Source organism: Gadus chalcogrammus, chromosome 17, assembly GCF_026213295.1.
Source record: "Gadus chalcogrammus isolate NIFS_2021 chromosome 17, NIFS_Gcha_1.0, whole genome shotgun sequence".
NCBI classification, from domain to species: Eukaryota; Metazoa; Chordata; class Actinopteri; order Gadiformes; family Gadidae; genus Gadus; species Gadus chalcogrammus.
The window spans coordinates 4439961-4460494 of NC_079428.1; the positions used below are offsets into that span (position 1 = coordinate 4439961).

Consider the following 20534-nt stretch of genomic DNA (forward strand, 5'->3'; position numbering starts at 1 on the left):
AATGATCAAATTCTCGGGACGGGATCTTTCCCCCCTTGTGAAATTCAGGACTTTATTCCTGGTTTTCACCTCAGCTCCACAAGCCGTACAAAACCAGGGCTTTGGTTTGTTTTGATCACCTGATCAGGAGGAAACAGGAGTGCCTTCATTTTATAATGCTGTACTTTATTTATTACACAGTATAATAAATATAGAGCATGTGAACACTGAATTATCTACAATTCAATAATAATCCTCAGGTGGGAAACTGGGTCATCCACACACAATCACCCCATGTCACAGATTCTACAAATAAATGAAACCCAATGCGTTGACACATGAAACCTCCCGGCTCCTATCAGGGCTCCAGTCGGATCTCATCCACAATCCATTCATTGTCCTTTAATCCAACGCCCGTCACACCTACTGCCCTGCATCAGAGTGCCTGGTGTGTGCCTCTAGAAGGTCCACCATCAAGACGCTACCCTATGTCTACAGGCAGGTGGCAGCCTGGTACTGGACCCAGGAACCCCGGGGGCCTCACCGCCTCAGACGCCCGGGCAGGCGCAGCAGACAGGCCCGCACGTCGGTGACCGCCCCGGGCATCCGGCCCATGCTCTGCCAGCGGCCGGTGGCGCCGTCGTAGCGGTGGACCAACCCCGTCTCCCGGAAGTCCTCCTGGGATAGCCCCCCCAGCACGTACAGCCGGCCCTCCAGGACGGCGGCGGCGGCGCCCACGTGGGCCACGGGCAGCGGGGCGAAGGCGCTCCACGTCCCCCCGACGCCGCCGCCGCCGCCGCCGCCGCCGCCCCCCGCCTGGAAGTCGTAGGCCTCGCACGCCAGCTGGTCGCCGTAGAACGCCCGGAGGTTGCGCACGCCGCCCGCCACGTAGAGCCGGCGGCAGCGGCCCCGCCCGTCCCGCAGCGCCTCCATGACGTGCTGCGCCCGCTCGTGGGCCATGTCGGCCAGGCGGGTGGTGCCGCGGCCGGGCCGGTACAGCAGGGTGGAGCTCAGGCAGCGGTACTGGGGGTCGAACCCCCCGGTGATGAGGACCTGGTCGCCGGACAGGTGGACGGAGGCGTGGCCGCTCAGAGGCTGGTCCAGAGGTCGGGCGTAGCTGGGGGGGGGTGGAGGAATGATTTAAGGGGACCGTTGGATGGTTGTACCGGTGGATCGGGTCTCTCTGGTGAAGCCGTCCCTTAACTCTGCTTCTCTGAGCCCGGGATCAACGTTCTCGTTGTGTTTTTACACTTAAAGGGGACCTATTATGCTTTTTCGACTTTTATGACCTATAAACATTGTTATAATGATTGATAGTCATGTTTAACCATACTTAAGTGTCAAATAATGACGTACATGCATGTCGACGTATTCCCTGCTGACAGTCTGGGGTGGCTGTGCAGAGCGCTAAACACTCGGGACAACGTTTGCGATTCACTTGTTCACATTTCCGAGAAATCATCAACGTAGAGGCACTCCTGCCACGCCCCCATATGCCTGGTCAAATCTGCCCGCGCGCGATTCAAGTCTGCACTTTTCACTAACCAATCACAACGGAGTGGGGTTGTCAGGAGGGGGGTGAGGGGGCGGAGAAGGACGAAACCGAGCGTTGACAGAGAATGCCGAAAGCGCCCAGATGAGAGGAAGAGTTTCACGAAAATCTACATAGTTTTTTGTTCTGTGATTCGTGTCAGGTTGCGCTATAGGAGTCATTAATAAGAAATTAGGACCAGAACAGTAGTATAGTAGGGTCTCTTTAAGTGCATCTTGCTTCCACACACATGCAGTTGTTAACCCAATCTACCCCTGACATCAGTGTCCCAGTGAACGTGTGCACATCACCCCAAAGCACCAGGCAATTAACACACCTTCCACTCACTCACACACTCTCGGACACTATGTCACTAGCTCGCTCGATCGTGCTATATATTTATTATTGCTACTTGCTATATATTACATTTTAAGCCACGTACTTATTTTATTTATTGTTTCTGGGGCACTGTCTCTTTTACATTTCACTGCATTCTTTAATGCATGAGACAAATACATCTCTTGAATATTGAATCTAATTCACCTGTTTCTTCTTCTTACCTTTCATTAGCCTTTTCATCCCTTTTGAATTCAATATCTTCAGTCGAGTCAGCTATGCCCTGAAACCCCCCCCCCCCCCCGGTGGCGCTGTCCTACCTCCAGGAGTCAGCCTGCTGGTTGTACACCTCCACGCTGGCCACGTTGGTGTTGATCTGCCGGTCTCCACCCAGGGCGTAGAGCAGGTCGTCTTCACCCACCACCACCGAGAAGCTGCTGCGGGCCTCCTGCATGTCAGCCAGCCTCCGCCAGCGGTCCAGCTCAGGGTCATAGCTGGGCGGGCGGGGGGGTGAGAGGGTGAGTGAGTGAGTGAGTGAGTGAGTGAGTGAGTGAGTGAGTGAGCGAGTGTGTGTGAGTGAGTGAGTGAGTGTATGTGAGTGAGTGAGCGAGAAAATACATCAGGTTCCTATAGAACCAGGCTTAAGGAAACTATTGTTCGACTTCATTGCTAAGTATATTCCCCAGTTTCTGGCCCTTGCAGCCAAAACATTTCTGTGACGTATGCTTTTATCCTTTTACCTCAGTACTTTATTTTTGATATCAATATCCTAATTTACTAGCCTGGCTCCGCCCGCCTAAGTACTTCCACTCAATTTGAAATTCCCTTCAGTACTGGGTCTGGGTCTGCGGTTAGTGGGTTTTCTCCGTCTACATTTTCTGCGTCCAATCAGCGAACAGAGGGAGTCGCTGAAAAGACGGGCCCACCTGTAGGCGGACTTCATGGTGTCGTCGGGCGCGTAGAAGTCGCAGCCGCCGACCACGTGGAGCCGCCCCCGCACCACCCCCACGGCGTGGCGGAAGCGCGGCCCGTCGGGCAGCGCCCCCAGACGCCTCCACTCCACGTCCTTCAGGAGCCCCGTGCCGCTGCGCAGCGCCTGGGAGAACCACAGCTCGCGGCTCAGCTCGCGCTGCGCGGCGCCCCAGCCCAGCAGGTCGCCCCCCACCAGGACCAGGGCGTCCTCGGGCCGTCGGAGCCGGCGCCGCGCCTCCGGGTGCTCGGCGCTGAACTCCTCCAGAGCCCAGAGGTAGAACTCCGTGTCTGGGGAGCCTCCTCCTCCTGATCCTCCAGCAACACCTCCTCCTCCACCGTCTCCAGCTTTTTCTATTCCGCCGCCTCCGCTTCCCCCGCCTTCTCCTTCAGCACCACCTCCTCTTCCGCCACCTCCTCCTCCTTCAGCTCCTCCGACTCCAACTCCTTCTCCAGCTTTTCCTAATGCACCACCTCCTCTTCCTCCTCCTCCTCCTCCACCTCCTCCTCCTCCTCCTCCTTCAGCATCACTACCTCCTCCTCCAGCCCCACCTCCTCCTCCACCTCCTCCTCCTCCTCCTCCTTCAGCATCACCACCTCCTCCTCCTCCAGCCCCACCTCCACCTCCAGCACCACCTCCTCCTCCTCCAGCACCACCTCCTCCTCCTCCTCCTCCTCCGCTGCACTCTATGCGCAGTGCGACGGCCCTCACCTCTTGGAACTCGCGGAAGGTCATGAGCGGGAAGCGGACCTGGCGCATGAGCGCCGCCGCCGCCGCCAGACGCTGCTCCGGGTCGGCTAGCACCCAGGCCGCTGCCGCCCGGAAGGCACACAGCTCGCTGGGCACCACCAGCGCGTCCGAGCCCAGGTACGCCTGCAGCCGGTCCGGCGGCAGATCGGGGAAGGCGGGCGCGGCCGCCACCTCCGGGAAGTTCCTCAGGACGAAGTCGTCGGCGTCCGCCAGCAGGCGGGCCGCGCCGTACGCCCCGGCGAAGGACGCCACGTCCAGGCAGGTGGCCGCCGTCATCTCCCGGCGCATGAAGTCCGTGCAGAGCGTCAGAGCGCCGGCGAACTGGAGGCGGTGGGCGGCGCAGGCCAGCTCGAACACGCCGGCCCAGCCCAGGGGCAGGGCGCCGCGGTAGGAGAAGGCCACCAGGGGGAGCAGCTCGGAGGGGGGCAGGCCGGGCAGGGAGACGCGGTACTGGCGGGACTCCCGCATGCCGCAGGTGAACATCCCCCTGAAGTAGTCGCTGCTCGCCGCCAGGAGCGCCCGGTGGGCTGCACAGAGAGGGGGGGGGGGGGGGGGGGGGGGGGGTGAGAGAGAGAGAGAGCGAGAGAGAGAGAGAGTGGGAGAGAGAGAGAGAGAGAGAGAGAGAGAGAGAGAGAGAGAGAGAGAGAGAGAGAGAGAGAGAGAGAGAGAGAGAGAGAGAGAGAGAGAGAAAGAGAGAGATAGAGAGTTGCAGAGAGAGAGAGAGAGAGAGAGAGAGAGAGAGAGAGAGAGAGAGAGAGAGAGAGAGAGAGAGAGAGAGAGAGAAACCAAAAGTTGTACAAAAAGCCGGCAGTTGGATATCTTTAATTTCTTCATGTCAAATATGAGTGAATTGAGGCTGACCCTGAACCGCTGTGCCGTCCACATCCAGAACCACGTCACAGCCAACTCCCTCCTCCCACAGCTCCTCCACGCACCGGAGACTGGCCTTCATCTGTTCTGCTGCCCTCCTCCTCCTCCTCTCCTCCTCCCCCTCCTCCCCCTGCTTCTTCTGGATCTCCCCCTCCCGGGCGCAGAGATCCAGGACTCTTGGGACCCCCAGGGCATCGGCCGCGGCCCGTACCCGGGCCACGGTGCCCCCCTCCAGGCACGTCGTGTCCCCGCTGTAGGCGAAGTCCAGGACGGCCTGCAGCCCTCCGGGGTCCACCTCAGGACCCAGACTCAGGGACCAGCTCCGGACCCCTCCGGCTCCGGGCTCGGCTCGGTAGTGCCTGGTCCGGGTCTCCAGGGCGTCCCGGACCAGGGAGCTGACGGCGGCCAGGACGGGGGAGTGAACCCGGAGGGTCGCCCCCCCGACCCCGGCGGCGCCTCGACCCCCAAGGATCAGGGTGAGGTCGGTGAGGAGGGAGCACTCCCGGAGTCCCCTCAACGCGGCGTACACCTCCTCTGGGTGGCTCTCGCAGCAGTACGTGAGAACCCCGTCCTCCTCTGGCCCCCGACTCCCTCCTCCTCCGCCCTTGTCAGTCTCCTCCTGCTGCTCTGCGTCTCCCCCCTGTGGGGGCTCCTCCTCCCGGCTCGGGTTCTTGGGCACCGCGCCGGGGCCCATGATCCTGGCGTCGTTGTATGCCTCGATTCTCCGCAGCTCCCGTCGGTCCGCCTCCTCCAACCCCTCGTCCCCTTCCTCCCTCGCCCGCCTCCGCAGCGCCTTGTCCGCCCTCCAGCGCTCCTCGCATTCTGCGGGGAGTCGACGGAGCGGGGGGTCCACGGCGATTCAAACCAGCGAAAAACCCGCTGTGGGCTGAACCGTTGTTCCGATGTCGTTACAGGCTGTTAGTTAGTATGGAGCATTCGCCATAGATAGCAGCGTTCTGTAATTATAGTTCATCATGTTTTTTTCATACCAACCTTCTTTCTACCACTGGCCAATTGAACCAGTGCTCAAATTAATCTAGAAGCTGGTCCCAAGGCTCCAAACTCGGGTATTTTTCTCAGCCCTACCGCGTTGTCGTTGTCGTTGTCGGTTCTGGGATACAAACAGCCGTCTATTTCTGGATCTGTGGGTGAGCGAGATTGAGTTTCAAAACAAGTCTTTAAGCTGGTTCAACGTCGCTTTACAGAGACCCTAGAATTAAAATGGATTAATAAACCATATTTGTATTCACTGAAAACTTTTTTTATGCGATTTATACATTACTTTGACTTTAATATTAATTGAAATAATTGCTTCTTAACTTTTAGGATATTAGTGATTTTTTTTTTATTAACAAGTTGACATTATTTGCAAATATATGGCCATATACAGTATCATAACATACAATATCATAAGGGTATCTGCAGTGTAAATTTGAGTTACACTTAAAATGCTTTCCTCAAAAGTTGACATTTTGGGACAGATAAACACAAATACTCCAAACTCATACGTTTGCTGTTTAACCCTTTATTTATGGAGATATAGGAGTTTAATTCAAAATTCAATATTACATTGTAATAACAATTACAGGCTTATGATAAAATATTAAATCCATATATGTAGCCTACTTAATTAACCCTACACTTTTAAATCTTTATTAATTCATGATGCGATTTATACTACTCTAACCAATTATGATTTTGAACACCATCTATCCATCACTTTGCAAATATTTCTCAATTCCCCTCTGAATGTTTTTTCAAACCCACTGTCAATTTCATGCGGACTAATACAAAACTATTTACGACTTTACACCATTTATGACCCCTAATCTGAAGCAATGAATTTGGATGCGCCATGTCAAGAAAGAGCAGGTATGGCTTAAGGCCACTTGCTCAACGGTGCCTAGTTAGGCTCCGGAGCGACGATGGGGATCCAATCCCATCAGCAGCTCTCGGCCGCCGGTCAAACATTAATTATTTGTCTTTCAAGAAATTGGACAATTTCCCCAGAATGGAGTTGGTTTCGGTTTGCCCCTTGAGGAGGAGAAAGCAGGTGAAGAGCTTTGGGTGCTGGTGCCAAGATCCTCCCAATCATCTGAAACACGGTAAAAAAATGAATAGAAATTACACTGTGGTTCACTGGGGAAAAAACAATCCTCACAAATGAATGTAAGAAAGTAACGTCAGTTAGTGCCTGATTCATGCAAAACACACACAAATGAGACTTGTGTGCTTAAAGGTTTGTATCGTTAGAAACCCAGTCGTATTTTTAAATGGTCTTGCATCATTCCCTAATTTTCCCCTGAGACGGGAGAGTCCGTACCGTATCTACCTATAATTCTTCCTGCTTTAAATGACGCAAAATTATTTTTTTTCCGAGAAAACCCCCACTACGAGTCTTTACTTGTTGTGGAAGTAGGCTACCAGAGACGTCCGAGAACCCGACCCAGTCTTCAAATCATAATATCATCCAGAAGCGCACACAGCTTTTGGCCGTGATATTATATATTATAATAATATATTATATAATGTTATATAAAACGGCAACAATCCCTTTCTCCTGCTGCGATTCATTCTGGACTGCGGGAGTGAACGCTGATTGGAATTGTGGGAGTTGTTGTCTTCAATCCACAAGCGCCAAAAACTCACTGTCATTTGAACTTATCTCGGTCAAGAAGGCAACAAATTAGAAATTTACGTAACTATTCGACTACATATATGACCCACTCTCAATACAGAATCACCAGTGAAATGCTCCTTTAACTATTTCCAGATGATCACCTTGTCCATTCCCTTTCAGATGCTCAGTCTTCATGTCATAAGTCCATTTTAAGTAAAAACAATAAATAATGCTATGTTGATACATTTTTTGGGGGTTTTAATGATTTATTTTTTAGTTACAGTTACAGTTACTCATCTTTGATTGTTAATAACTGTAGCCATCATTTGTTGAAAAATTAAAATAATTGTTTAAAGCTAGGGTAGGCGATTTGGAGCAACCAGTGAGAGTGAGCGACATTTTTCAAGCATCCAACTGAAAAGAAAACACCCCTTCCCTTTAGGCCTCCATCCGAAACAATCCACCAAAATGCAGTAAAAATAATAAAATGTAATGAAATTCAAACCTTGACCTTGCTGTTGACGCGCAGTTTCTTCACAGCGTTTCTGAAGCACCGATCTGAATTAAAATGTTTCAATATTAAAATCATACAGTTGAAATCTAAACCAATATTTCAAACCTATATTTAAAATATGCTGCTAATTTCACTAGAAGATGTTTATCATTTCTTGAGTCCACCATGCAACGGGTTACGTGAGAATGGCGAAGCCCACTAACGCTCCCCGCCCGATCAGAACATCTCAAAAGACGCTTATTTCCCAGATAAGGTACAATTTTCAGACTTCTTTGGGTGTGTTCCCCACCGTTGCTTTTTGCCCGGAAGAAAGGAACATTTCCGTTGTACCTGAATTCCTTCTGCACTTCCCGCTGCCTAAAGACAATGCGGACCAGGGTGAGGGAAGTTGGACCCATGCTCCTCACAGCTGCTTCAATTCCATCCAGCATGGCGGTACAAGCCACTTTAGGATCCATGTGCCCTGCACCTGGCATTGACAAGACAATCACAATCAGGCTCCGGGATTTAGTCCTTGGTCGTCAAACGACCAAGGAGCAAGCTTGATTAGCAACACCTGGAGCCCCGCTTCCAGGGGATGTAGGAGTGCACTGGGCTCTTCAGCTGGCGGCCATCCTGGTTCCATCTTCTAATTGCTAGCTGGGTGGGGGAATGAATTTGGAATTCCATCACCCAGCTAGCGTTATAGCCCGACTAACCAAGATGGCCGCCAGGTGAATATGACCCTTAGGGTCCAGATAGACAGGCATGAAATGACAGCTACATAACAAGTAGAGGATACTTGAAATTATAGTATAAACTAGTACTGCGAGCAGTTATGCAGGGGTCCAAGAAATGTGCATTTCGCCGGCACGACGCGAAGCATGTATTCAAATGCTACCGTGAACCTGTGGATATAAAGGTTTTGACTGTGAGAGGTTCGGTGTGGGAGTTTCGCCCCAAACGCATTTTCCGCTACCGTTTCGTCGTCGACGGTTGGATCAAAATAGTTTTTACTGATTTGCAACGCGAAACATATATTCAAAACACTACCGTTTCGTCAACGATGGTCGGATCAAAATAGTTTTGCTGATTTCTTGTCGTGTGCGTCTGAAGATGTCGTGTGCAAAGTTTGGTGTCGATTGGTCAAGAAATGTGGGAGGAGTAGGGAAAAGGCAGTTTAGCGGTTTTGGCGATTTTGCGAAAATGCATAGACGCAAATGGGCGTGGCCTATGCCAAAAGATGCAGCAGACTCCAGTGAATCTGTGTGTCTAACGTTTCGGACTGTGGGAGGTTCGGTGTGGGAGTTATAAACCCAAACACGTATTCCTTGGTATAGCGCCACCTAGGGACCGGCGTGTCTGGATTTTGTTATCTGAGTAGCGGTGCCGGACCTGGATCTAGTCATGCAATTGGCGTGTGTGCACCATTTACGGTTTGGGCTGTGGTCCCACTTTTAGGGGGCGTAGTATAATAATAATAATCGCAACAGAAACAATAGGGATCCAACCTGTTGGCTTGGACCCCTAATGAAAAGCAGAGTTAGACACACACAAACTTAACGCACCTGTGCCCAGAGCTGGGAATGAGACAGAACTGTGGTGGTTGGATTTAAAACCCTTTAAGATGGTTTCACAGGTCTCACGTATCTTTGCATCGTTGTAGAAGTTGGCGTGAAGGATCTCCTTGCATTTCAGCCATCCAGGTCCAGTGGAAAACCAATCCCTCTGCCGAGCTGTGAGAGACGAAGTTAAGGAGGGCTACAATCGAAATTGTCTAACATCTGGATGCTTTTGGCATTTCTAACAAATCCAACTTCTTCCTCTTCATCTACTTCACACCAGTACAAAGCATTCAGGTCTCGAATGCTTTTCTCGTTTGACAGGAACTTGTCAGAGGTTTGGTGTACATTTGAAACCAACCTATTTTTGCAGCAAACTCTTCTTTCACATGGAATCCCGCTGCCTCGAGTATGGCCTTCGAAACACCTTTGGAGGTTAATTAATTTAAAATTCAAAATTAGTAAAAAACAACAACAACCACATTAAAACATTAACATGTTTGTCCTATGAGGTGGACTAGAGTACCTGATTGGTCGGCAGATCTATTTATTGTGTTTACAATGACATCCGTTTTCTCATGAACGATGTCAGCACGAACCAGCTCAAGCGTGACTCCGCCCACCATGGCTGTGTCCTTGTCAGAGTGATTCGAGACATATCTGGAGAATGAAACTGAAGAGGAGACAACAATAATTACACTTATAAAAAGGACCCCTACCAGTTGGTCCAGTCCATCGTAGGTAGACTGGTTCATTCATCCATCTGTCTTATCAGCTGGGTGTACATGTGTGGCGTCACTTTAGTGAGTATTCATCAATGTCACACCTAGTGGTAAAATAGGGGCCCTCTGATGAGGTGTCCCACCACAATATCTCCACCTACCTCTGGAGGCAACGTTGCTATTGGTCTGTTGTGGTGTCATGGCCTGTACACAAAGGGGGAAGAGAACGCATGCTGGCTGTTATTACCAGAACAACTGTGATGCAGGGAAAGTTTGTTAGGAAAGGATGTATTCCTGTTCTTTTCTTTGTCCTTTAAAATAGTTAGCCTGTTAGCCTGAGGTTACGTTAAGCCCATGCTTCAGGCTATAAAGTAATGCCATTATTACTGGTGTGTTTATAGTAAAGGAGGTCATCTTTTGAAGAATTATTGGAATTGACAGTGACTCATGGGTTATCAGGGCGTTTTACCTCAGTCAGTTAGAGAATGCCCAGCTAGCAGCCATTTAATGAGCAATATCACACAAGACAATAAACACTATATCCATCTTAGAGAACCAAAAGATGTTAGCATGTAACCAGAATTAAACAAAATAATAATATGCACTGAGTTTTTGCCTTGCGTGTTTGGGGGTCACTGGGGTGCACGACAATGCGGACCACCAATGGCCTGCCGCTGTGCCTGTTCAGCATGGGCGATCCGACCACCTCCAGCAGGACTGATTGCGCCACATCCTGGGGGAATTGCAACACTTCCCCAGTACCGAGCATAGGGAAAGCAACGGAGTCAAATCTTTGGTCTTGACAGGAAGTCAAAACGTGTTCAAGCCCACGTTTCAGAGCCTGGGAAGGTATGAAGGAGAGGAAGATAATGTTTTAGGGTAATGCAACGACAACTCACACATACTATTATATAACGCAGCTTTCAATTCCATTTGCAGGGCCAGACATGTTTGTGGACCATTGGTTGATGTTAAAGTAACAATATGTAATAATCTCACTCGCTTGCAGTGTAAAATTTACTATTTTAGACATACTATACATACACATATATACTGTACATATATATAATATTTAATATAAATATACTATTTCAATGTATATCTGAAGTCAATGCTTATTGATAAAGTGATTTCAATCATGTTATCAATACAAGCACATCCTATAGATGATGTTTTCTTATCTACAAATAAAAGATGCTTCTAATGACTATAACAACAACTAATACTAATACAACTAATGTTGCAAACAAAGAGTTACACTTAAAGCAGAGATAGTCAATACTGAGGAAATGCAAATGTGTTAACTCCTAACACGCCATAGTACCAGGAGAGGTGCTTCTCTGTGTTGCTCATCCCAGGGCAGAAGATTAACGAAGAAGACCTTGCGACAGTGTAGCTTCTCGAGACCATTAACATCGACTTCAACAACAGGCAACTGCCATTCCTTTGTCTTCTTCGTAAACAAAGGCTTCAACCCTTTTCCGATTATATCGAACAATATGTTCCCCAAACCGGTAGAGCGAGGGTCATTGTCTTTCATAGGTGAGACTATGGCATCAACCTGGTAAGAGAAACCGGGGGGGGGGGGGGGGCTTGTCATTCCTGCAACCATTTACAACATAAAATGGGGTGCACATTACAGCACAATAACCAAATTTCCTACTTTCTGTTCCTCGATGAGCCCCACCGCGGTCTCCAACTTGATGCCACTGAAATCTGTCTCAGTGTTTACTGGATCAGCGCCAGACTTGGACCGTCCTCTCGAGGCTCCAGCGCTCTCCTGGAAGTGGCGATCCCCGGATGCTTCTGGTTCTGCAATCTCGAACGAAAACATCCTGTCGCAGGCCGCTTTTAAGGCTTCCACTACCTCCTCTCTGGTGTCAATCAGGGTCATTTTGTTCAGATGTTGGCTTTGTTTCCCAAAGCGAAACACAGCTGATACAATTGCTTCTGCACACTCACTGATACGAATTTTGGAATTACCTGAGCTTATACAGGGCATGGCTATGGACTTGAACTCGTTATCATCCGCCAGTTTTAGTGCTGACCAAACCGATTCTTTCAGGGAGAACTTCTCACTGCCATTCTCCTCTCCCGGTACAGGCCTGACGATGTGAATCAGCTTCTGGCATTTCAAACGCCCTCCCGTAGTCATTACTGTGGCCCATGTAGCATATTTCCCATGTTTTGTTACTAAATCTGTACTTTCTTGCTGCACTTTAGAACCTCCTGCGCGGCTCAGGGCATCAGCAACGCCTCCGTCATGCTTCAGGTTTCTATTGGCGGCATTCACCAGCACATCTGCTTCTACCTTGGTGATGTCACCACAACACACCAGCACTCTGACTCCCCCGGGAAGGTCATAACATTGACTCCCCTTTCCTCTTTCGACTTGTCTTGCAGCAGGCTCCACTTCTTCTTGATGTTGATGCTGTTTGTGAGGCTTATGAGAAGGGTCATCATTCATAATTCTTCCTACCTCGCCATAGTTTACTGGATTGGCGCCAGAATTGGAGACTGGACCAAAGGGTCGAGTGCTCTCATGTAACTGGCGATCCCTGGACGCTTCTGGTTCTGCAATCTCCAAGGAAAACATCCTGTCGCAGGCCGCTTTTAAGGCCTCCACTACCTCCTCTCTGGTGTCAATCAGGGTCATTTTGTTCAGATGTTGGCTTTGTTTCCCAAAGCGAAACACAGCTGATACAATTGCTTCTGCACACTCACTGATAAGAACTTTGGAATTACCTGAGCTTATACAGGGCATGGCTATGGACTTGAACTTCTTATCATCCGCCAGTTGCAGTGCTGACCAAACCGATTTTTTCAGAAATAACTTCTCAGTGCCATTCTCATCTCCCTGTTCAGGCCTGACGATGTGAATCAGCTTCTTGCATTGTAGATGCCCTCCCGTAGTCATTACTGTGTCACCTGCAGCATATTGCCCATGTTCTTTTACTAGATCTGTACTCTCTTTCTGCACTTCAGGACCTCCTGAGTGGCTGAGGGCACCCGCAACGCCTCCGTCATGCTTCAGGTTTCTATTGGCGGCATTCACCAGCACATCTGCTTCTTCTTTGGTGATGTCACCACAACACACCAACACGCTTACTCCCCCGGGAAGGTTATAACATTGACGCCCCTTTCTTCTTTGGACTTGTCTTGCAGCAGGCCACACTTCTTCTTGATGCTCGTGCTGTTTGTGGGGCTTATGAGAAGGGTCATCATTCATAATTCTTCCTTTCTCGCCATGGTTTACTGGATTAGCGCCAGAATTTGACCATCGACTCGAGGCTCCAGGGCTCTCATGGAACTGGCGATCCCCGGCTGTTTCTTGTTCTGCATTGGCAGAGGAAAAGATCCTCTCACACGCCACTTTCAAGGCCTTCACTACCTCCTCTCTGGTGTCTATCAGGGTAATTCTCTTCAGGTGCTGGCTTTGACTCCCAAAGTCAGAAACAGCTGTGACAATTGCTTCTGCACACAAACTGATTGGAACTTTGAAAATGCCGGAGCTTATACAGGGAATCGCTATGGACTGGAACTTGTTCTCATCCGCCAGTTTCAGCACTGACCCTACCGAGCGTGTTAGTAATTCTCGCTCACGGCCATATGCCTCTCCCTGCACAGGCCCAACGATGTGAATCAGCTTCTTGCATTGTAGACGCCCTCCCGTAGTCATTACTGCATCCCCTGTAGCATATCTCCCATGATTTCTTACTAAAGCATAGCTTTCTCGCTGGACTTCAGGACCTCCTGCGTGGCTCAGGGCAGCAGCAACACCTCCGCCATGATCCAGTTATCCATTGGCGGCATTCACCAGCGCGTCTGCTTTTACCTTGGTGATGTCACCGCGACACACCAGCACATTTCCTCCCCCGGGTAGGTCATAACGTTGACCCCCCTTTCCTTCTTGGACTTCTCTAGCAGCAGACCCCATGTAGTCTCTGGGGCCATGCTGATCAGAAAGGGGCCTTCTTTGTGGTTCTTCCCACGAGAGAGAACTTGCCTTGTGGGATCCTGATGGATTAGGCTGCACTCTGATACTGGGGGATTCTGCCTCTGCAGGATTTCCTTGCATGTAGTCAACAATGTCTACCTTGTCAGCCTGACTAGGCCTGGATGTTTCTTTGACTTTGTCAACCCATTGCGCCTCCCTATCCCTCAAGGGCCCGTTTTCTTCAACATCAGGTTGGATCTTCCCTGTACCGCTAACTAGTTGCAACTGAGCATGACCGCCAGAGGGTAGGAGCTCATCCTCTGGGTGCTGCCCTGCCTTTGAAGGTTCTTTCTGAGGATTTTGGGGAGTGGAACTCTCTAAGTGTTCTTGTTGATTTTGAACAACGGGTGGCAATGGTGAGGCGGCAACATGATATTCGGTCTGGATAAGTAGAAAAAAAACATACATTATTCAATTGCATTCATGAAATTCGGCTTGAAGATCATTCTGAGAATCAATCTCATAAACCTTTCCAAGTTGCTAATTTTAAATCCAACACTTTCATATCGGTTCAAATATATTAAAAGGGATTTGAGGTTAGATTCAAGAGTTGCTATGCATGTTTGCATGTTTGCTTTGTTTAATGGTGGAGAAACATAGGAATAGAGGGAGCGGAGAGAGAGGGCTCGACAGCAGCAGAGTTGCATTTCACGCACCTGTGAATGACAGGCGAGAGGGATTCACTGAACCAATCAGGGAAGAGATGCAACAGAGGTGCAGTCAACTCGAAAGAGATATTCTCAAAGAGCATTTCGCTCTTTAGTAGCTGATGGATAGCTTGGCCATTTCAAAAAATGTACACTCAAATAATAGCTCTTAAAGCTCAGAATTTTTTTATTGTATCAAATTAATTTGATATAGTTATACAATTATGTAGATCAATATAATTATGTACTGATCTACATAATTAAAATATAGGCCTATATAGTTGGCTATATTTGTGAGAAAGATTGGTACCAGTTATATAAGCAGTGCACAAGATTCATTATGCCCAGTCTTCCGTAGTACTAACTGGTCATATCAAATCCATATCTATACAGCCCATATTAATAGCTCACCTCACACCCCACTTTCGGGTTATCAGCTTCGGGTGCAGTAGTTGTGAGGGTTGACGGTTCAGGAAGGAGAGACTCTGGGGTTTCATGGACAATAAACCTGGCAACAATTTTGTTCTCCCTCTCGATCGAGTGAACACGTTTCTTCAGCACACTAAGCTGATCTGAAACAACATATGAAGATAGAGGTTTCAGACTAAATTACAAAATACATTTGATGAAGAGGACAATAACTGCTAATGGCTGTCTGAACTACACAATATAACCCAATGTTGATATTATTGGAGGCAGCCTACAGCAGGCTTACAAATTGATACTCTCCTATAGTAAATAGACAGGTTAACTAAGTTATCAGATATGATATTTTGCATATTTGAGGTTCGCTTTGTATAGTAGGCCTGTCAGGCTACCCTCCGCCCTTGTATTTTCTGGCCCTTCGTAGACCACGCGCACTAAAGGAGCCTGGCACGGCGGCCCTGACGCGCAGATCCTCATTTGAGCCTCATTGTCAAAAACGAAAGTTATGGCCTATGTGCGAACATGAAAGAAAACTGAAACCAAAAGATAAAAGATATCACAAATCGAACTATAAGTTTTTTAAATATAAAAAACTATGTGACGCAGCGGAAAACTTAAGCCAGCCAAGTCATATTCACCGAAAAATAACACAATGGTTTCACTTTCGCTTTTAGAGTTAACCCCTAGAACGTATTCAAACGATTATAATAAGACCCAGGTTATTATTATAAGACTCTAAAACGCTATATCATAGAGTCTTTGTTGTGACTCACCTTTTCGATCTTTGAATGCAATTCTATAAACATTTCCTTGGAAAACATCCACCGGTCCGCATTCCCCACCGCCTGATTTACGTTTAATTTTGAAGTGGTATTCGATTGTTTTTTTCCATTCATCAAAGTCAGGACGCTCAAAGTAAATCACGTATTTGTACGAGGCCTCCATAGCGCCGTCCATGTTCAACCACGATGATAAAATTGGTCGGTTCTTGGACTTTGACTTGGTTGACTTGCAGGCGATGATCCTGCGCTCTGACACACTGAACCCTGACCACTCCCCACACACGCGTCACAGTTTCACCAATACGTTGTGATGATTTCACTTCGCCACACGATGGTGATACGTCTTCTTCTATTGGACAAGTTTGCATTACATGTCATGTACGTTTGACTCTGGTTCAAAGCAGTGTACTACATTGAATTGTACGGTTTGTATGTGTGTCTATTATGTGCGTTATTCAGTGATATTCACTGTAAACTGTTATTTACCCCTCTCTCTCTCTGTCTCTCTCTGATTGGATCATTGACAACACCTGCCTCTAACTCAGCGGATGGCACACGCTACGCACGCCTCCCCCTATCTCTCCCCTACGGATATAGCCACGCCCCTTCCTCTCTCCCCTACAAACATAGCCACGCCCCTCCTATCCCTCCCCTACAGAGGGAGCCACGCCCCCTCCTCTCTCTCCATTACAGACAGAGCCACGCCCATCCTATCCCTCCCCTACAGAGGGAGCCACGCCCCCTCCTCTCTCTCCATTACAGACAGAGCCACGCCCCCTCCTCTCTTCCCTACAGACAGAGCCACACCCCCTCCTCTCACTCCCTACAGACAGAGCCACACCCCCTCCTCTCACTCCCTACAGACAGAGCCACACCCCCTCCTCTCACTCCCTACAGACAGAGCCACACCCCCTCCTCTCTTCCCTACAGACAGAGCCACGCCCCCTCCTCTCAGTCATAGCCCAACCACCCGCTTGGCCACAATACACTACTGTCACATTAACATTCAACATCCCTCCCTGTGACCAGCCTTTGAGGTAGCCGTTGAACCACTCAACATGTCTTTATTGACTGGGCTGACCACGGTTGAACTACGTTTTATTTCCTGTCTAAATGCCTGTTCATTATTTAATGCGTGCTACCTGCTCCACTGATCCAAGCGCTACCTGTTGACGTCCTGTTGGCGTTGAGGCCTCTGACGTTCCCTTGTGCATTGACCTAACGTTGACCTTAAGGCCTTCACTGCTTTAGTGGTGATTAAGCCACCTGTTTGCCCCGATCCAGGCTCGTCAACTTGAAGGTAGTGTTGGTAAGATGAATGGGCTATTACATTTAATGTTCATGGTCTATTTGGAATCAACTGTGGTGTGTGTGTGTGTGTGTGTGTGTGTGTGTGTCAGTGTGTGTGTTTGTGTGTGTTGGTGGGAGGTGGGAGTATGTGTCTTAATGTGTCTTAATGATTGGTTTCGTTGTGGCGGCACTATTTCGGTCTTCAGTATCGTAATTATGATTAGTTTTTCCTAAATTGCAGTATTTATTCCCAAAACATCCCTTACAGTGGTGTGTTGTGTTGTGTTGAATGACACAAAATAAACAAATCTGCATGTATGAAACCATTTCATAACGTTGTACATTAAAAAGGAAGTGAGAAACGATTTAGTTTAATAGAGAAAGCAGCCGTTGTACAGGGAAGAATGAGCAAACATGGTAGGCCTGTATAACACCTAAGTAATCAAGTTTCAGTAATCAATCTTAGCTATTAATAAGCTATAAGCTAATAATTATAAGTTACTTTTCAATGTGAAAAACAGCCGTCACCTCACTGTTCCTGCTCATACCATAATTTAAGAGGTTACATATCACAACTTCATACTTCCTGTATGTTATATTACATTTCTAAAACATTTCAAAAACATTAATCATACTTGGCTTTTGGCTTTTGTTTATTAAAAAATAATATTTTTACTGGCGTGTGAATTGGTTAGCAGTATAATTCACTGGCAGTAGAATGTTAACATTATAATTCACTGGCAGAAAAAATATCGGCATTCGAAAACACAATATACAATAATTGCCTTTTTCCCGTTACTGCATTCATTTCAGTAGCATAGTATTAAGTGTTTCCTTCAGTTACAGCAATTGTCAGTATTATACATTTGAAATGTTTCATTGGTTAAAGCAATTGTCAATATTACAACATTTTGGGTTTCCTTCACTGACGTCAAACCACTCAGTATCATACATCACCAACAGCAATAAAGTTAGTAAATAATAAATATAATAAATCTCAAGTTCCACCTTGTGCGTCAGTGCCACACCATTGCAAGCAATCGACCCCCGTCCGGAAGGAGGTGAAAAGAAAAAAAACTTTTAGACCCCCTTTTAGACCCCCTAGAACCGCCCCTGACGAGTAATGGAATTCACTGGCAGTAGAACGTGAGCACGTTCTGCTGGTTTCCTCGTATCAGGACAACAGGACAGTGGAGGCCGGACGTCAAGGCTTCCAGCCAGGCCATGTAGAGCGACATGGGGCAGTCGGTCTGAGGCACGGGCAGGCTCCTGGAGAGGGTCACACAGGCACAGTGAGGAACCGCTTGGGGCTTTGTGAGAGAGTCACAGACTTTCTGTTTAAAATTGGAAGACCTTTTTAAATGTACGCACTTAACGCACACACACATATAGGCGCACACACACACACACACACACACACACACACACACACACACACACACACACACACACACACACACACACACACACACACACACACACACACACACACACACACACCTTAATACTCACACTAAGACCAGGGCGGCGTGTTCAGAATTTCTCCGGATAATTTCGTTCAATCTTACTTTTGTGTTGGACTGAAAAATGAAATGTACAATAAATAAATATTAGTGACAGCACTGACACTCAAATACAAACACACACGCAAACACAATGTATATTACACACACCTTGGTTCGGAGGGCTTCCATCTCCTTGTCAGATATCTTCAACGGACAGAGAGTCTTCAGTTCGCTTTCCGAGGCGCCGTCCTGCTGTTCCTCATTCAGCCTATAGGGGGCGACAATGTCCTCAAACCTCTTCAGGCTGCGAAGACAGAGAGAAAAGAAGATCCGTGACCTCATTATCCACTAAACTTCTGCTGTCAGTGTTTGCTTAGTTCCATGATGAAATGACGCACCATTCATTGGGGCACAAAATTACTTGCACGTGTTTTAAATCATCCCAAACATTAATCGCATTATTTCCAGAAACGTCCACCTCCACTTTTTAACTGTCAGAACACATTGTTGCGGGCGGCCTCACCCAACACTACACATCATGCTTGGCGGGACCTACTTTTTGGGCTGAGGCGTCCTCTCGCTGTCCGTCATCACAATGACGTCGTGGAAGTCCAGACGGAACCTCTTCAGCAGAGAGATCATCCTGAAATCAAACAGACAATATTGCTTTGAAACAGGCAGCTTGCTTCCAACTTGCTTCGCGCTCTGCGCTCTGCACGGTTGCAATCTTATCAGGGAGAGTTCCGTGCTAAGAACCCAGCGGGGTCTCCATGGAGACGGGAAACAGAATTGTTGTCGGCCGAAATTCAACCAAATAAAAGATTCCCTCACAGAGCCAATGTACAGTATAGCGATGTTGTTTTGTGTCGTGTACTTGACCTTTGTGCCCCTAAACATGATATTATTTCATGCTGCCTAATGTGTTAAACCCACAGGAAGGAATTATGCACGGTAAGGAGAGAGGGAGGCAAGAGGGACGGTATGAGGAGGGCGACCTACTCCTGGCGCCCTTCCTCCATGCTCTGCTCGTCCCCGAGGATGAAGACGCGGACCTGGCTCTGCCCCCAGTTCTTCCTCCGGGTCAGGAGGTAGGGCACCAGCAGCGTCAGACCTGGGGGGGACGGGGGGGGGGACGTCATACATGGCGATGTCACAGATGTAGAAGAGCTCACCCAGGGTAGTGACATCAGAGGGCCCCCCCCCCCCCCCCCCTTGACCGTCGTTGACGTCTCTTTCGAGGAGAGCGGCTGGAACATGTAAGTGATCTGAGCAGCAGATGGATCCAGTGTAGGGGTGCTGGGGGGGGGGGGGGGGGGGGGGGGGCGTGAGGCTCACCTCCGTCGTCGGAGATCCAGTAGACGTCGATGGTCTTCTTGCCCTGGTTGTTCTGGAACGCCGTCCTCACCTGCTGGCTGGACATTCTCTCGCCGGTGGCGTCCCCTGGAGCACGCGACCACGAAAGAGGTGAGCGCTGAGCTGGTGGTGTGTGTGTGTGTGTGTGTGTGTGTGTGTGTGTGTGTGTGTGTGTGTGTGTGTGTGTGTGTGTGTGTGTGTGTGTGTGTGTGTGTGTGTGTGTGTGTGTGTGTGTGTGTGTGTGTGTGTGTGTGTGTGTTTGTGTGTGACTACGTGTGCGTGTGTACCTGTGTGTTTGTGTGGTTGTGGTTGTATATGAGAATGTGTGTGTGTAAGTGTATGTTTGTATGAGAGTATGTGTGTGTATGTTTATATGGGAGTATGTGTGTGTGTATCTGGATGTACCTGTGTGTGTGTGTGTGTGTGTGTGTGTGTGTGTGTGTGTGTGTGTGTGTGTGTGTGTGTGTGTGTGTGTGTGTGTGTGTGTGTGTGTGTGTGTGTGTGTGTGTGTGTGTGTTCCTGTGTGTGTGTGTGTGTGTGTGTCTCCATCTACCTGTGGCTTCCTGGGTTGTGGTGATGGAGGGATCTGATTGGTCAGGGTTATCTGGCACAAAGCACTGGTTCACTGGGGACACGGAATGATATCAACCATAAAGTCATGATGAAAGTGTACACATGACACATTATAATGGCACAATGGG

The 20534-nt window shown here is 48.6% G+C and overlaps 3 protein-coding genes across 3 annotated transcripts in view; all 3 read right to left on the bottom strand.

Moving 5' to 3' along the window:
- Positions 1 to 519: 519 nt before the first annotated feature.
- si:ch211-63p21.8 (kelch-like protein 33) lies at positions 520 to 10041 on the bottom strand. Its single transcript, XM_056576175.1, has 11 exons — positions 9995 to 10041; positions 9638 to 9784; positions 9473 to 9538; positions 9118 to 9285; positions 7901 to 8039; positions 7562 to 7614; positions 4428 to 6531; positions 3509 to 4093; positions 2773 to 3124; positions 2167 to 2340; positions 520 to 1096 (listed from the first exon to the last, which is right to left on the bottom strand). The coding sequence occupies exons 7-11, from the start codon at positions 5128 to 5130 to the stop codon at positions 520 to 522; spliced, it is 2391 nt and encodes a 796-aa protein (XP_056432150.1). The 5' UTR covers positions 5131 to 6531; positions 7562 to 7614; positions 7901 to 8039; positions 9118 to 9285; positions 9473 to 9538; positions 9638 to 9784; positions 9995 to 10041.
- A 409-nt stretch (positions 10042 to 10450) lies between these two features.
- On the bottom strand, positions 10451 to 16125 carry LOC130370146 (uncharacterized). Its single transcript, XM_056575843.1, has 5 exons — positions 15677 to 16125; positions 14889 to 15049; positions 11497 to 14211; positions 11158 to 11394; positions 10451 to 10674 (listed from the first exon to the last, which is right to left on the bottom strand). Exons 1-3 carry the CDS (start codon positions 15858 to 15860, stop codon positions 13630 to 13632), a joined length of 927 nt encoding a protein of 308 aa, XP_056431818.1. The 5' UTR covers positions 15861 to 16125; the 3' UTR covers positions 10451 to 10674; positions 11158 to 11394; positions 11497 to 13629.
- Positions 16126 to 17341: 1216 nt separating this feature from the next.
- Positions 17342 to 20534, bottom strand: part of LOC130370066 (solute carrier family 12 member 3-like) — a 12077-nt gene continuing 8884 nt past the window's right edge. Inside the window, exons 19-25 of the mRNA XM_056575714.1 lie at positions 20387 to 20458; positions 19816 to 19920; positions 19480 to 19591; positions 19037 to 19123; positions 18649 to 18784; positions 18488 to 18555; positions 17342 to 18244 (exon numbers count right to left, since the gene is read on the bottom strand). Of these exons, the coding sequence (XP_056431689.1) occupies positions 18106 to 18244; positions 18488 to 18555; positions 18649 to 18784; positions 19037 to 19123; positions 19480 to 19591; positions 19816 to 19920; positions 20387 to 20458 (719 nt within the window). The 3' untranslated portion in view covers positions 17342 to 18105. The remainder of the gene's footprint in view (positions 18245 to 18487; positions 18556 to 18648; positions 18785 to 19036; positions 19124 to 19479; positions 19592 to 19815; positions 19921 to 20386; positions 20459 to 20534) is intronic.